General features: G+C 41.6%; 1 protein-coding gene across 11 annotated transcripts in view; it reads right to left on the reverse strand.

Annotated features, from left to right (window-relative positions):
* Window positions 1–15,176, reverse strand: part of SMOC1 (SPARC related modular calcium binding 1) — a 798,909-nt gene that overhangs the window by 608,906 nt on the left and 174,827 nt on the right. For all 11 annotated transcript variants that reach the window (XM_086937178.1, XM_086937176.1, XM_086937174.1 and 8 more), the window contains exon 3: window positions 9,972–10,084. In XM_086937178.1, coding sequence (XP_086793304.1) covers window positions 9,972–10,084 — 113 coding nt within the window. The remainder of the gene's footprint in view (window positions 1–9,971; window positions 10,085–15,176) is intronic.

Raw genomic sequence — 15,176 nt, forward strand, 5'->3', positions numbered from 1 at the left:
ACGGTAACATCAGACCGGCCGTTTTGTCTCCTGGGTAAGGAGAACCCAAATGATGAGAAAGAGGGCAGTACAGTGTGGCTTCTGATGGGAACTTTCTCCACATACTCTTGAGCCTTGACTTGGCCAGCATTGTATATTAGTTTGCATGGTGTGTTCCCACTGGTGTTATCTGTATGGTATTGGTCTTGTGATCCATGTTGAATGACTTATTCTTTTTGACTCCTAGGTACAATTTGGTGTCATGATATGCAGCATCAGTACCAGTGTCCCGCAAGATGCTGTGCATGAGCCAAACTCACTGTCGGATTCTTGTTCAAGATACAAATGTATTAATTAAGTAGCGGGACCTGGACATTCCATCATTCTCCTCACACAGAGTAGAATCACGGTCCCACGAGCAGCGCCGGGGATGTTCTTTCCTGCAGTCCGCCTGTGGTGCCGCCAGGCCTTGGCTTCCCAATCTGCAAAACCGGCCCCCAGTAACAAAACCAGCCCTCACCCTTCCCTTCCAGCCTCCTGGGGAAACGCCCGATGCCCGCTATGGCCAGTCCGGCCCTGGAAGAGACCATCCCACTGCGATAACAAATAGTCGCACACTGTTTGTCCCTCACAGGGCCAGACTCAGAGCTTTACTTATTCGTGCTTCAAGCGCTTGCTTCTAATCTGGACAGTTGCAGTAAAGCGCTGACCTCTGCCCGTGACCTCCTGCTGGAATGCAGAAACATCTGATTTGGGTTTTGAGGAGGCTACCATCTGCCTTTGTACAGCAACTTCTTGACATCTACCAAAGACCCTGGTATTTGGCTACGGTGTCATCTGTAAAGCCCCACTCACTGTAGTTCTGCTACAGCATTCCTTCTTGGAGCCCTCTTGCAAAATCAGCGGTGGTGTTACAAAATCTCTCCTAAGTATAGTTTGTAACTCTGAGCTAGGTCTTATTCACTAACAGCCAAGCTGGGGTGTGTGGTGTGTATAGCGCTCGACCCCAGTAAATTAGCGTCTGTGAGTTTTTTATTGCAGTGCCTTGTGCTGACAAGGACCAAAACAGAAAACACAAGCACAGTGACTCAGACAAGCTCACGCTCTCTTTAAGTCACATGCTTATAGCTTCCAAAATCCATACTAATCGACACTTACTCCCGCACCTCCTCATTTGCACTCAGTTCTTTAATCATTCGAGCACCTCACTAAACCCACTTTAAGTAAACACCATCGGTTGTCTGCTCAGTACTACACCCCAGTGATCACTTAAACTCACTCTAACTTCATTGCACATTTGTTCATGCACACTGATTTCCTTTGACACAGGTCCCATGCTGTCTCAGGTTTATTCATAATAGTACACCCACATACACAGAGACGCACATAAAAGATTATCCTTGCAATGGGAGTGTCAGATAATACCCGGATTGTCCTGTCTTTGGACTTCGGGTTAACAGCGCCCCAAAGGCAAGCACATGGAGAATGAACTCAAAACACAAAGGCCCACTCATAGTTATTCTAACACAGTCTCAGGAAGGTATGTTGGCCCTGACGTGCATACACAATGAATAATAGCATTTTTATGCAGTGGTTCATATTGCCATTCCGGCATTTCTAAGAGATGCAATAATTAAAAAGTGTTATTTTTGCCAATATTGTGGTAATCAGTTCACTAACTGGTAGACAATAAGGCTGAGTTGATTATGCAGAATTTCAATTTCTGACCTGCAAATCACCACCGTTGACCATAGCGATTGTCTAATTAACTTACTGAACTAGCTGTACATACTACCCAACCAAGCATTGATAAAGCCAAAAGGTCTGCATTTAATTTTCTGAGAAATGCACACTGAGTCTGTGGGGCCGATTCAAAGAACTAACTTAAAACAAAATCCTAAACGTACTACTTTTGGTATTCACAGAAGTTAGGATTTTGTCTTAAGTTTGTCTTAAGACAAACTTAAGACAGATTTAAGACAAAATCCTAACTTAAATCTGTCTTAAGTCTGTCATGAGTTTGTCTTAAGACAAACTTAAGACAAAATCCTAACTTCTGTGAATACCAAAAGTAGTAAGTTTAGGATTTTGTCTTAAGTTAGTTCTGTGAATCGGGCCCAATGTGTCGTGTCTATGTGCAACTTTTTTTTTTCGTTTTCTGTGTCTCCTATGTATGCCCTATTTTTTATTTCCCATTTTTGTAGTGCTGTTCATTTATTCTACAAAGTTAAAAAAAAAATAGTTTTTGAGGAATCAGCAGCCCCTCACACACTGGTACTGGCTGCTGCCCAGGCATTGTATACATGAATTGATTCTACAGGTAGCCACTTTAAAATGGTTTGCACCCTAATATTACTAGTTTACCACTTCAAGACTGCCGACATCTTGAGAGCAACGTGCTGGCTATATTGGCAGGTTACATAGGCAAGCCTGGCTTTGGCAAACTATGTTGTTTGTAGCACAATTCCGAGATGTCCAGTGTGTTGTTTCAAAACATGTTTGCATCTTGAAAAGGTAAAGAAATGATTAAATGTGGCAAAAAACATAAAAAATGGCCGCATATGCACACACAGGTGCCCATCTTTGAATAGGGTTTGCCATCATTTATAAATGATTTAGTATTCCATGGTGGAAGACTTGTCGCTTTGAACATGTCAGCCATCTTGGAACAGTCAACTAATAATAAAATATGGACAAAATCATTCTAACATGGCCACCCATGCATCCACAAGCATAGGCAAATCCAATAGCTCAGCGGGTAGCCAAAATAGGCCAGACCTGTTCGTTTTGCCAATGCTTGTTAAACCTATGACCCTGCACCAACTCTGAACCACCCCACCTCCAACATCCAGGTGATCAGCGAAATTGGCAAAGCCATTAACAGACCTGGTGCTGCCAGATCACCGTCACAGCTCAACAAAATACCTATTGCACCCCCTTCCTAGATACACACTAGCCACAACATTACAAACTGCATGCTCATAAAGTGTAGGTCAGCAACCAAGCATGCAACAGAGCTGGCTGAAGCCATCTTAGACCACAACATAGACATCACATTTGTCAAAGAAACTTGGCTTATTGAATCCTCTTTTCTGATCGTTGGCCTTCTAGTCCCACCAGGCTTCTCCATCAATAGGAAGGACAGGGAGGACAGTCACGGTGGTGTCTTAGCCATTATCCACAAGAGCAGCATCTCTATGACAGAAACGAATTCCCACTCCTATCCCACATTTGAATACCTCAGCACAACCGTAATGTTAAAAGACTGTAAAGTGACAAAATATCACCTACTCTACCACCCACCAGGAAACACGCTCTCCTTCAGTGAGCATCCGTCAGACCTGATAACGCAGTGCTCTCGCACTAACTCCCACAACATCATCCATGGTGACTTCAACCTCCACTAGAACGATGAAGAGAACTCACTAATCCAATCCCTAAATTAACTCCTTCTCAGCAAAGATCTCACCCAACACTGCAAGGGGCAAACCCACAAAAGAGATTCAACCTTAGATGCCATTATAGCTCATTTATTTTAATTTATTTATTTGAAAGGTTTTATATAGCGCTGGCTGCACCCAGGGATATCAGCGCGTTTTACAAAAGCAGAAACAGTATAGGGAAAAAACAGTTGTTCAATAACATAAAATTCAGACAGGCAAGACTGAAACATATTCATTAAACAAATGGTAAAAGAGCTACATACATTTATAGAGGCAATCAAGGAAAGCCATTTACACGGTAACAAATAACGCAGGTAAAGATCAATATAGAGTAAAAGGGGGAACCAAAAAAATTCTGGGCAGGTCAGCAGGTGATAATAATTATATTAAAATAGGTGGGTGAGAACAAATTGAGGGGGAGAAGGTAGTATCGACTGAGAGAGATTTTAGGAGGAGTTGGGTAAGGGTAGGAGATGGGGGGTGGGAAAAAAAGTGGATATGGAGAAAGTAAACAGGGTGATATTTAAAAAGAGGGGGGGTGAGAGGTGAGAGTCCGGAAGAAAGTAAAAGAGAACCATAACTCATAATGAAGCAATAATCATAAACAACATACTTCCAATTGACTGGTTAGATCACCACATCATTCTGTTCTACATCAACCTAGCAAAAACATCTCCTAATCAATCCAGAAAAACTCTCCAATCATATAGAAACCTCAATCGGATCCCCCTAACTAACATGAAAAAAGAAAATTCATCTCTCTCCACTCTCTTACAGACAACCTCACAACAGATGAGCTTACCTCACTACAAATCGACGATGAAAATGGCTCTGGGCCAGGTAGTCCCCCTAAAACTAAAAAGGATCAGAGACACTCTCTCAAACTCCTAGTTCAACAAAGACCTCAACGCGGAAAGAAGATAAGTAAGAGCTGCTGACAGATAATGGAGAGCTCACCCAACTGCAACTTACCTATGCGAGCTCAGCAGAGAATGCAGGACATACAAAAATCACACTCTAAAAGAAAAAGCTATCCTTATTCCACAATGCCCTAGATAAATCAAGAAACCGCCCCAAAGAGCTCTTTAACATCATCAAAAAACAAACCTCCAATTCAACCAAAGAAAGTCCCCCTGCCTCAAAAGAATGCTGTGACAACTTTGCCCAATTCTTCAATGACAAAATAATGAAGATTAAACTTTCCCTGGATTGCCACTCTTGGACATACACCAACAACTCTTCGCTCACAACAGAGATCACCCATTGCATAATATAATCTTCGATCCCCAAAACAGTTGCCTCTCTGCGTGTGACTACCGGTCTCGACAAGGCCCTCTTCAGTATCCAAGCAGTATCCAAGAATAGGAAAACCTTCGACCCTCTCACAAAGGAGACCATCTCCAAGGTGATAGCTTTTTCCAAGCCCTCCTACCACTACAGCCTCCCTAGCAAAAAGCCACAACCACACCTTAACCCCTCTATAGAGCAAAATAACAAACAGCTCCCTAAGCAATGGGATTATACCTGACTGCCTCAAACATGAGCAAATCATCCCACTTCAAAAAACAGGTGCAGACCCGGAGGACCTCAACAATTTAAGGCCCATATCCAACCTTTCCGGAAACAAAATTCTCTAGAAATGTGTTCTCTCTCAATTCATCCATATACTAAACACCAATAACCTCTGCAAATCACACCATTCAGGATTCAGGAAACGGTTGAGGCACAGAAACAGCTATACTGAATATAGCAGATGACATTTATAACTCCCTGGAAACTAACAAATGTTGCCTGCTCATCCTCCTAGACCCAGCAGCAGTCTTCCACACAGTCGACCATAAATTACTATTTGACTCCCTACAACGATGATTCAGAGCAGAAGGGACAGTCCTGCAGTGGTTCACCTCGTTTCTGCATAACCGCTTTCAACTCAATATTTGACATTTCCACCATCACACAAAATGTCCCTCAAGGCTCACTCCTCTCACCAACACTCTTCAACATATACATGGAGCCCCACACCGCAATACTTAGACAACCTAAAATTGCCTACCACCTTTGTGCAGACAATACCCAGCTTAAAATAGAAATATCCTCATTAAATGACATACACCGGCTTAATGCCACGCTCATAAGAGTTCAAAACTGGCTACAGCACAACCACCTCAAACTCAACCAAGAAAAGATGATGATTTTTGTGCTGTCAAACAACGCCCATCACCACAGGTCCAAGTATGGCTAAACGACCTGGACCCTCTGGCTAACTCTCTGGGTATCATGCGGACACACATAAGATCCACAGAGAAAGGCACTTTCTATAACCTCAAACCCCTCAACAAAATTAAGCCCTTCATTCCACCAAATGACCTAAAAACTCCTATACAGAGCCTAGTTTTATCCAGACTTGACTACGGGAATGCCACTCTTACAGGCACTCCAAAAGTGCACCTAGCCCCCCTGGAACCACTCTAAATGCAGCAGCAAGGATGGTCACCAAAACAAAGAGATACAATCACATCTCACCCTCATTGAAAAACCTAAAGTGGCTACCAATCGAAGCATGCTGCTGCTTCAAAACAGCCTGTCTCACCTATAAAGCTCTACACACTGGTAAACCAGACTAACTCGCATCTAAACTCACAAAAGCAGGCCAAACAAGAAATCTAACAAGCTCCAACACACTGCTCCTCATCCTCCCCAAAACAACAAAAAGACCTCCCTTGCTCCTTTTCAGGCTATGCACCTAAAATCTGGAACTCTATCCCAGTAAGTATAAGAACTCACCCCTCCTTCGTGAGCTTCAAGAGACAACTAAAAGATCTCCTCCTAAATTGACACATTACCCCTCTGGTAAATGCGCCACTTCTAAGACACCACTGCATTAAAACCTGCTTGGAGCAGGCATAAGGAGTGACGCAGTTCATTAAGAATAGCCCCCCCCATGCATTACTGGAGTTGCTTCAGGCTTATGAAACAACTCCAGCAACGCATGGGTTTTGCGCCAAGAGATACGTCAGAATTTCTGACTTATTTGGCAATCCTTGTGCCATGGTGGGCTGTATTTTATATACAGCGCATCCAAGGTGGTGCAAGGGTTTCCCAAGCAGGCGCAAGGAAACTAGCGCATCGCTGCTTCAACGCAGCGATGCGTCAGTTTCTTGTAAATAAGCCCCCGCCCCCAGTTTCTGTTCAAGTGATTTTATTGTTGTTAAGCTGGACTTGTGATCTATGACTATTTCCCGCCATCCATCTTTTTATCATTTAATTTTAACACTTTATTTCTGCCTCACTAAACCTAGAACCGCAGTTCATTTCATAAGCATGTATTTTATCGGCTATGTGTAATAACTTCAGGACCAACAATGCTAGGGAAATTCGTGAGGCCAAAGCTTACAATCCCGTTGTAGGCACACTAATGGCCATAAAGAAGGTTAGGACTGCTGCTTCAGAAACAGCATCATAGATCATGGAGAAGTGTGGCTCACTGGTTAGAGCAGGCAGACCCTGAAGCAGAGGTCAGACCCGGGACCAGGGTTCAATTCCTGACGCGGTAGGGTCTTGAGCTCAAATGTCCATAGACTCGATAATTCTCGCTTCGGTGCCTGACCTAATCATGGGTTCACACTCTGCAACTCTGGGCATTAAGCTTGCTTAATCTCCACATCGGCCCCCCGCGGCGGGATGCCTGGCTTTCACCTTGGGGATGCCCTGTAGGGGCTATCTCACAGGGAAAAGCCAGGACGGGTTCCCAAGGCAAGCGCGGAGATACCCCTTCGGGGGTCGATTCAGGCGCTATATAAGAAACATAATAATAATAATTTCCTCAGGTAGGGTTCTCATCTGGTGAACCTATGAGAATTTCTCACTTCTATACAGTGCTCTCCAGATTTTACAGCAGAGATGCACAAGAAAACGCCTAACTATCTCACGCAGCCTCCCATCCACCAGGACATTCACATGGTTCTATCCATCAACCTTCATCTTGTAGACGCTTTTCAATTTTTGCATGTGTGCTATCGCTGATCTGGATCACTTGAAAGCTTCGATTTACAAATAATGTTTTCTTGGGAAACACAGTTCTCACTCTTTATTGGCAAACCATAGATGTCGGATTCCTACAGAATATCAAATGCAGAATTCAGGGTCCCTTATGACTTATTGCCTCTAAAACGAACTATCCTTATCAAATTTTTGATTATCTCTTTAGCATATAACATGCTCATTAGGTTCAGTGTTCATATTCTGTTAAGAGGTAGCCTTTCCCTTATCCAAATCTTACGGGAATATTTACAATGCCCCTGTGGCACTTTTACGCTGCCGGAGCGACACTTTTGTGATGCTCCAGTGTCGCAGTGTGCTGGTCCATATTTACGAGGTCACGCCATATTTACGAGGTCACGCAAAGCCACCCTGCGTGGTTTTTTTATGACCTTGTAAATACAGAGTACGGCAATGCCGTATTTTCCGTGGAAGGGGCGCTCCATGGGTGTTGCTGTGGGCATTCCCATGCCACATCCATGATTTTTGAACATAGCGTAAATCTGGGGCAATGCCAAAACTGACGCCTTCTCAAAGCAGGTATAACAAGTAGAAATGTTAACATTTCTCCTAATTTTTCCTCTTTCCACGTGTGCTGCATTCTGCAGCACACATAGAACGCGGTAAACGCCACCTTTGATTGCTTTTGTGTAGGAAGGTGTCCCTTCTTGCACAAAAAGAATCATGCCAACAACACAGACACCCTTGCACCGTGGTGCAAGGGTGCCTGTGTTGGCGCTCGGCTGCAGTTTGTGCATCTTTTTGATACAGTACATTCCTGCCCTTTTCTTTTGACATATGGCAGTGCAGCTGGAAGGCTTGCTGCGCTGTCCTACGGCAAAATATTGTGAATTTATTCCCTTGTTTCTAGAATAAAAATAGAATTTTTACACATAAGATTATTTTATATTTTAATCTGTCTGACAGCACCTGGACACTGTTGCTAAAAGGAATAGGTTGTGTTGCTTATACAGCGCTGTTGAAGAATCTGTAAAACATTGAGGGCCTTATTTACAAAGATAAACGTACACTTTTGTGTAAGTTTACGATTTTTTGCAATTCACAAAGCAACTTTACGAGTAGTACCTTTATGCACGGAGTCTCCAGCATGACTGCGGAGACAACGCAGTTGTAAAGATACTACTTGTAAATGTACTTAGTGAATTGCAAAAAATCGTAAACTTACACAAAAGTGTAAGTTTACCTTTGTGTATCAGACCTATAATATGTCTATGCCCAACTATACTTCATCTTCAGAATACGTTTTATGACAACTTTTAAGGGAGCCACGAAACAGAACTTTATCAGCTTGGTTGTAATCGCAATTTAATGAGTTAGGATAGCATGTGACACATCCGAAATAGCATGATTTAACTTATTGTGTTAATGTTGGCTGTAAGTAATCCTTTTTAGTATCTGTATTCTGACCCAGGGAGTTTTAGTTTTTTATTGTCTTAATGTGGCTATTTTATTGAGAATTATTTTGTTATCAATAAAATAGAGTTATTTACTTGCTTAACCTCTAATCAGTCCAGGTGCCTGAACACACTGGAAGATCTGCCACTGGTATAAGAGCTGCCTAAGGCATTAACCTCGATTACTGCCTGGAAAACAAAGACTGCACAGTGCCACCACAGGAAAGCTCTACATCACAGGGAATTCAATTTAGCAGTCACTAGTAATTCAATATCCTAAATTGTTGTAGCCTTTATCACTCACGTCAGCCACTGAATTGATAGATTGGAAAATGTCTTATTAGTTTTCAAAATTGATGGTTTTCAAATGTCTAATTTCACCAAGACAAATGTAATCTAGAAGTACTGATTATTGTTCCTTTCCAAACGCAGATTACCTTTACATTAGTTTTGAATCCAAATTGGTTAATTCCCTTGGATTAGGGATGTGAACGTTATTTCAAGATTAATAACTAAGGTGCGCTTCTGGAACATTGTAGGGATAAAACGAAGCATTACAAACATCTTTACTCAAGAACATGTGGTGCTGAATTAATAATTGTTTAAATTGATGATTGAAACTGTATGTGCAAGGAACAATATAATGTAGATAGGTAGTTTAGCAAATCCGATTTCAGAACAGTCCATTTGCAATCTGGATTTTACCTAATGTGAAGCTTTCTCAACTATTTTTGGCAAAACAATCCTGTTCAGCATGTTTCCAGTCAGTGGGAAATCTGGTCAGATATATCAATGTTATCAAATACCTCAAAGCAGAATGATTTGTTGGCTAGTAAATCATGTTATCTCTGCAGGCCAGGTTATGTAAAAGCAGGAGATCTTGTTGAAGACCTTGCACAATGTGTTCATATTTGGCTCTACCACTTATTAAAAATATTTCCATCATTGTTATAATTCATCCAATAAATCAATCAGGTGTTTGTTAGGTGCAACTACTCACCAGTAAGGGTCTCAAGAACGCGGGGGGTTGCAAGTTCTAGTCTCTTTTTCAGTTTTAAAGTCAGAAATAAGTTTTTCCAATAGACATAGAACTTACTTGAGTGAAGGAGCCATTCTCGTTGCATTCCGGGATAAAGACCGCCTCCTGTGGCTTTTTTGCCTGCTCCAAGGCCTGTGCTCTTTCCAGTTGACATTTACTTTGACCAGCGTCTACAATTGAAAAATGCCACACTGCTGTCATTTGCAGTAACTTAACAATTCACACTTACAACTCTATCAAATCCCAAACATTATTGTGAAGAAAATCCTCTTAATGTAGAAAAGATGTGCCCAAAAATTTGGTATTGAGAACCCGTTTGAGGGCTGAAAAGAGAATTAGGTTGAGGCTAGGGGCCACATCTGCCAGAAATTAATACTAGTGTTGAACTGACCCAATAGTCCTCAATACTACAGTGACTTTGCAGCAGGGATTCCAGATGACTGAAATCTTCGATTCAGTTTGGTATCCCTGCACCAAATTCCAGAAACTACACCTTATGTCCTAAGAATAGAGAATAAGCAGACAGACCCAGAAATACCAGGCTTCTTTCCATGTACTGTTTCCCTGTTTCATCGACCAGAGCTCTGACATTTCTCAACTGCTTAAAGCAGGTGAAAAGTGTCAGAGTAAGGGCTGGTGGGGCAATGGTCAATGGTTGGGTGCAGATGACGCTTTCGGGCAGGATTGAATCTGTCCTAGGTAAGCATTGTCTAGTCCCACTGTGCTGCAGTTGGGGCCCGGAAGGAACTAGGCTATGCTCCAGCCTGCTGCTTTTGCTCATGCAGCTCAACTGAGTGTTTAGTGTCTTCGGCCCCTTGCCATTAACTTGCATACCTGATAATTCGGGGCCAAGGACACTTGAACAATCATAATTGTGGATGGTGGAATTCCACCCACAGTTGTTACACGGGGTGAAATTCCATCATTCGTGATGAGGGTCTATGTGTTCGCATAATGCTGCATATAACATAGGGCTTGCTGTATATTAACTTGGTCACTGTGCATTGAATGCATTTGTGTGCATACTAAATATTGAAGTCATATTATCAGTGGTACTAAATAAAAAAAATCTACAGGTAAGTAAAAGTCTACAACCGGGTGCACGGAGGTGGCAGCAAGATGGCAGCACCCTGAGGAGGTTCTGCAGCACCGGGACAAACTGCCTCACAAAGGGACATTTCAACGGGGCCATATCTTCCCCCAAGTACATGCGCTTTCGTCTGAAACCGCCAGGAGCTGGTAGGTGAGTTTCTGACCTGTTTTGACGATGCGTTGACCCGTTTTCTGCATAATTTGGATTACCCTGTTGTTCCTCGATACTGCGGCTGCTATTTTGTTCCCGCTACCAGCGGCGCTTTACAAATCTCCTCAGCAGACCCGCATTATGTCTGGCCCAGAATAAAACCTCCACAATGCAAGTAAATTCACCTAATTTCTCTATATAAATGGTGGCTGTTACCACATGTGAGTTTTTGTAACTTACTCTTCTGGGGCGTTTCTCCACAGCATGTGAGCTCATTCAAGCACAGTTACTTTTAACTCAGCTCGTGGCTTTTGTTGTGAATATACCTAGAAGACTCTGCATCCCATTTAATATTACTGCTGCTGCTACTGTATAAACAATTTTAACTGTGCATTCAACTCTGCATAGTTTTATTAGCAGTGTGGTTGTCATACTTTTGACAGTATTGTGGAAGTCATGGTATTGGCGCTTGCTTCTTCCTGCATTTAGCTGTTAAGCAGCGCATTATACCAACAACGCGCTGAGCTTCCCAAAACAGCTCCCCTTATATGCGTATTTATTTGATTTAATGCAGCTTTTTGTACTGGCTGAATTGATACTGTTCTTTTCACCTGGTTTTTGGACTGTCTCAAATCTTCAAAATGGATCTTGTGCTTTCTAATAAGTCGCATAGAAATGCTGGGACTTCTTCTGGAGGTCGGAAGGACTCTACAGCCAACAACAGTAAACACCTCAAAAAGACCCTTCCTCTCCAACTAAGTCCCCTCTTCCCATCACATTGGAAGACATCATGGATAAATTGCGTCTCTTCCGCCCTTTCATGTCGGACACTACTACCACCCTCCAAAGAATTGAGGAAAAATGATACGGCCTTGTCATGAGACTATCTGATGTGGAACAAAAGGTGAGCGACGCACAGGATGTCATAGCTAAAGTTGAGACCCTTACCAAGGAAGTTCATCAACTTAAAAAATCTACTGAGGATTTAGAAAATCGGAACCGGCATAATATTCTTCGAATTTATGGCATTCCGGAAGGTTCTGAAAGCCCGATATGATCACCTTCTTGAAAACTCCGGTTTTGCAGATTGTTGGACTATCAAAATCAGTTGAATTTAATATTTAAAGAGCACATAGACTAGGGCCTCAAAATGCATCCTCCGCCAGCAAACCAAGAGGTATCTTCGCCTATTTTCTGTTATACTCTGATCTTATGGAAATCCTAAAGGCTGCTAAACAACACAAAAAATGTACTGGTCAGGTCACAAGGTTTTTTTCAGTCAGGATGTATCCAAACCAACTGCCAGTAGACACAAAGAATTTCAGGACCTCAGGCCAGCATTAAAATCCATGAACGCCCGCTATGGCCTTATACATCCCTGTTTCTTTAAAGTGACTTACAAGGACAGAACTTTTTCATTTGCGGCTCCAGCTGATCTCGGAAGTTCATTCATACACATCGAGAGGAGCACATGGAACTTGGCAAACATTGAATGTTTACTATGTCTTCTACTTCAATCCTTAGGTTCTGCATTTGGTGTTTGTCATTGTTAATTTTTCCTTTTGTCCGTTTTTCTTGTGCTGTGGTTGAAGATTCCTGCGTATATCATCCGTCTGTCTGTTTGTTTGACGTATCCGGTTAACTTGTTCCCCTGTCTCTGGTAAGCTCCCGTTTTTCTTATCTCATTTGCTATGATTTCCTTATTGAAATATATTATCCTTTCCTTTTCATCTGATATTGTATTAGCGATATTTGTTTCTTGGAGCCCCTCCCCAATAGTGTGGCTGTTCTGGTTTTTACCGTCCCCCCTGCCCTTAACAATGTTCCTTGTTCTTTTTTATTTCATTACCATGACTAAAGCCCTTGGCTTTCTGTCATCTCTTCTTCTTTATCTTCTTCTACACTATTTCTTTACTCCTCTCTATTGTTTTTCTGGCAACATTATCCCTTTTTTGACTTTCTTCTCATTTTTTTTCAATTTCATCTCAACCTTTGGCTTCGTACTTTTTTCTTATCTTGTTCCTGCTGCGATAATTTCTTACGAATGCCTATCCTGGTATTGTACTCTGCTATCTTTGTCTCTCCACTCCTTTCCTTGCTAATTAGTTCCCTATTCTCTTCCCTATCTTACTTTCTATATTCTTCTACTTACCTTTACTTAACATGTACTCATGAAGGGTTGTCGCGTTATCTCTTGGAATGTTAAAGGTATTCGCAACCCCGTTAAAAAACATCGAGTCTTATCTCATTTGGCGAGATTGAAATGTCAAATTGCATTGTTGCAAGAACCACACCTCAAACTACATTTGTCTTCACTACGTAAGCAATAGGTAGGAGAATTTTTTTTGTTCTCCAGCAGTGAATAATAAAAATGGTGTTGTTATTTTGTTTCACAAATAGTTAAATGTTCAGTTACGAAATGAGTTTCATGTTAACAATGGTAGATGGTTGTTTTTGAATACTACTATTAATGATACACAATTTTCCTTTTGTAATGTTTATGGTCCTAATGGCATTGATTTAGCTTTTTGGAATTCATTTTCCACTAATCTGTCTTCACATGCAGCTGATAGCTTAATTGTGGGTGGTGATTGTAACCAACACATGGACCCCTTTCTGGATCGGAAATCCCAAACCAAATATGTCCCCAATAAGATGCAAAAATCCTTCTATAGAGCCATTTCCTCTAGAGGTCTAATAGACATATGGAGAATTTCCTATCCAGACACATTAGAATTCTCCTTCTTTTCCCCTGTTCATAAATCTCATTCAAGAAATTGATTAAATTTTCCTTACACAACATGCCTTGCAATTCATGACTAATTCAGAAATAGGCTCTATCCTCAGTTCAGATCACGCCCCCATCATTCTAGATCTGTATTACCCTACACCCCCTCCCACCTCTCGTCGATGGCGCTTTAATAATTCTCTCCTCTTAGACTTCCAATTTGTTGAACAATTTACTTCCTTTATGGACGAGTTTTTCCTTAAAAATCTTTATTCTACTCCTCAATTTCATTCTGTTTGGGATGCCATCAAGGCTGCCGCACGAGGCTTTATCGTTGCTTATGTATCTCAGAAGAAGAAGAGAGCTCTCTTCCTGTCTTCCCTTATCCTCAAACAGAATAAAGATCTTGAACATCAATATTTCAAAACAAACTCCACTGACACACTATCTTCTCTCATTAAAGTGAAAATGCAATATAATAAACACTCATGGGATTCTGCCAGTAATAATCTTCTCAGATTTAATGCAAAGATGTATGGTGGACGGAACAAGGCGGGTAAATCTCTTGCAAACTATCTAAAAATTAAGAAGCAAAAATCCAAAATTATTGCTATTAAAGATAATCAGGGAGTTTGTCATTCTACGAACGATAAAATCCTTGACTGTTTTGTTCAGTATTATACCTCCCTATACACTCCAGAATCCATTCCGTCTTCTGCGCAAATTGACTCCTTTTTTCAAATAATTCCTAAATCTCCCAAAACTTCTATAGATCTCAAATCCCTAGATACTCCTATTTCAGATAAAGAAATAGTCAATGCCATTACTCGGTTGACCAAAGATAAAACCCAGGCCCATATGGCTTTACTGTTCACTTTTATCTTCACTTTAAATCAATCTTAATACCCCATCTACTCTAACTGATTAATTATTTTTTAACTACAGGTAAATCTATTGGCTCTTTCACTCACGCAATGTTATGCTTGATCCCTAAAAAGGACAAAGATCCTTCCATGTGCAAAAATTATAGGCCTATCTCCTTAATTAACACTGATTGTAAAATGTATTCTAAAATTTTAGCCATTTGCATCATGTAGGAAGGGGGAGGCTCTAGTCGGCGCAGTGTAACACTAGCGACAAGCAGGGACTCTCTCTTCCTCGTCAGGGCTGAGGGTTACCTTCCAGACAACCTCTGCTTACCCTCTAGGTAGTGTGGCTTAAGCAGTCTTAGGCTAATCTTTGGGGCACATAGGGTTAAACACTTGCAATATTACACCCTCACAACCAACCC

The sequence above is a fragment of the Lissotriton vulgaris genome, chromosome 9 (assembly GCF_964263255.1).
Source record: "Lissotriton vulgaris chromosome 9, aLisVul1.2, whole genome shotgun sequence".
Lineage (NCBI taxonomy): Eukaryota > Metazoa > Chordata > Amphibia > Caudata > Salamandridae > Lissotriton > Lissotriton vulgaris.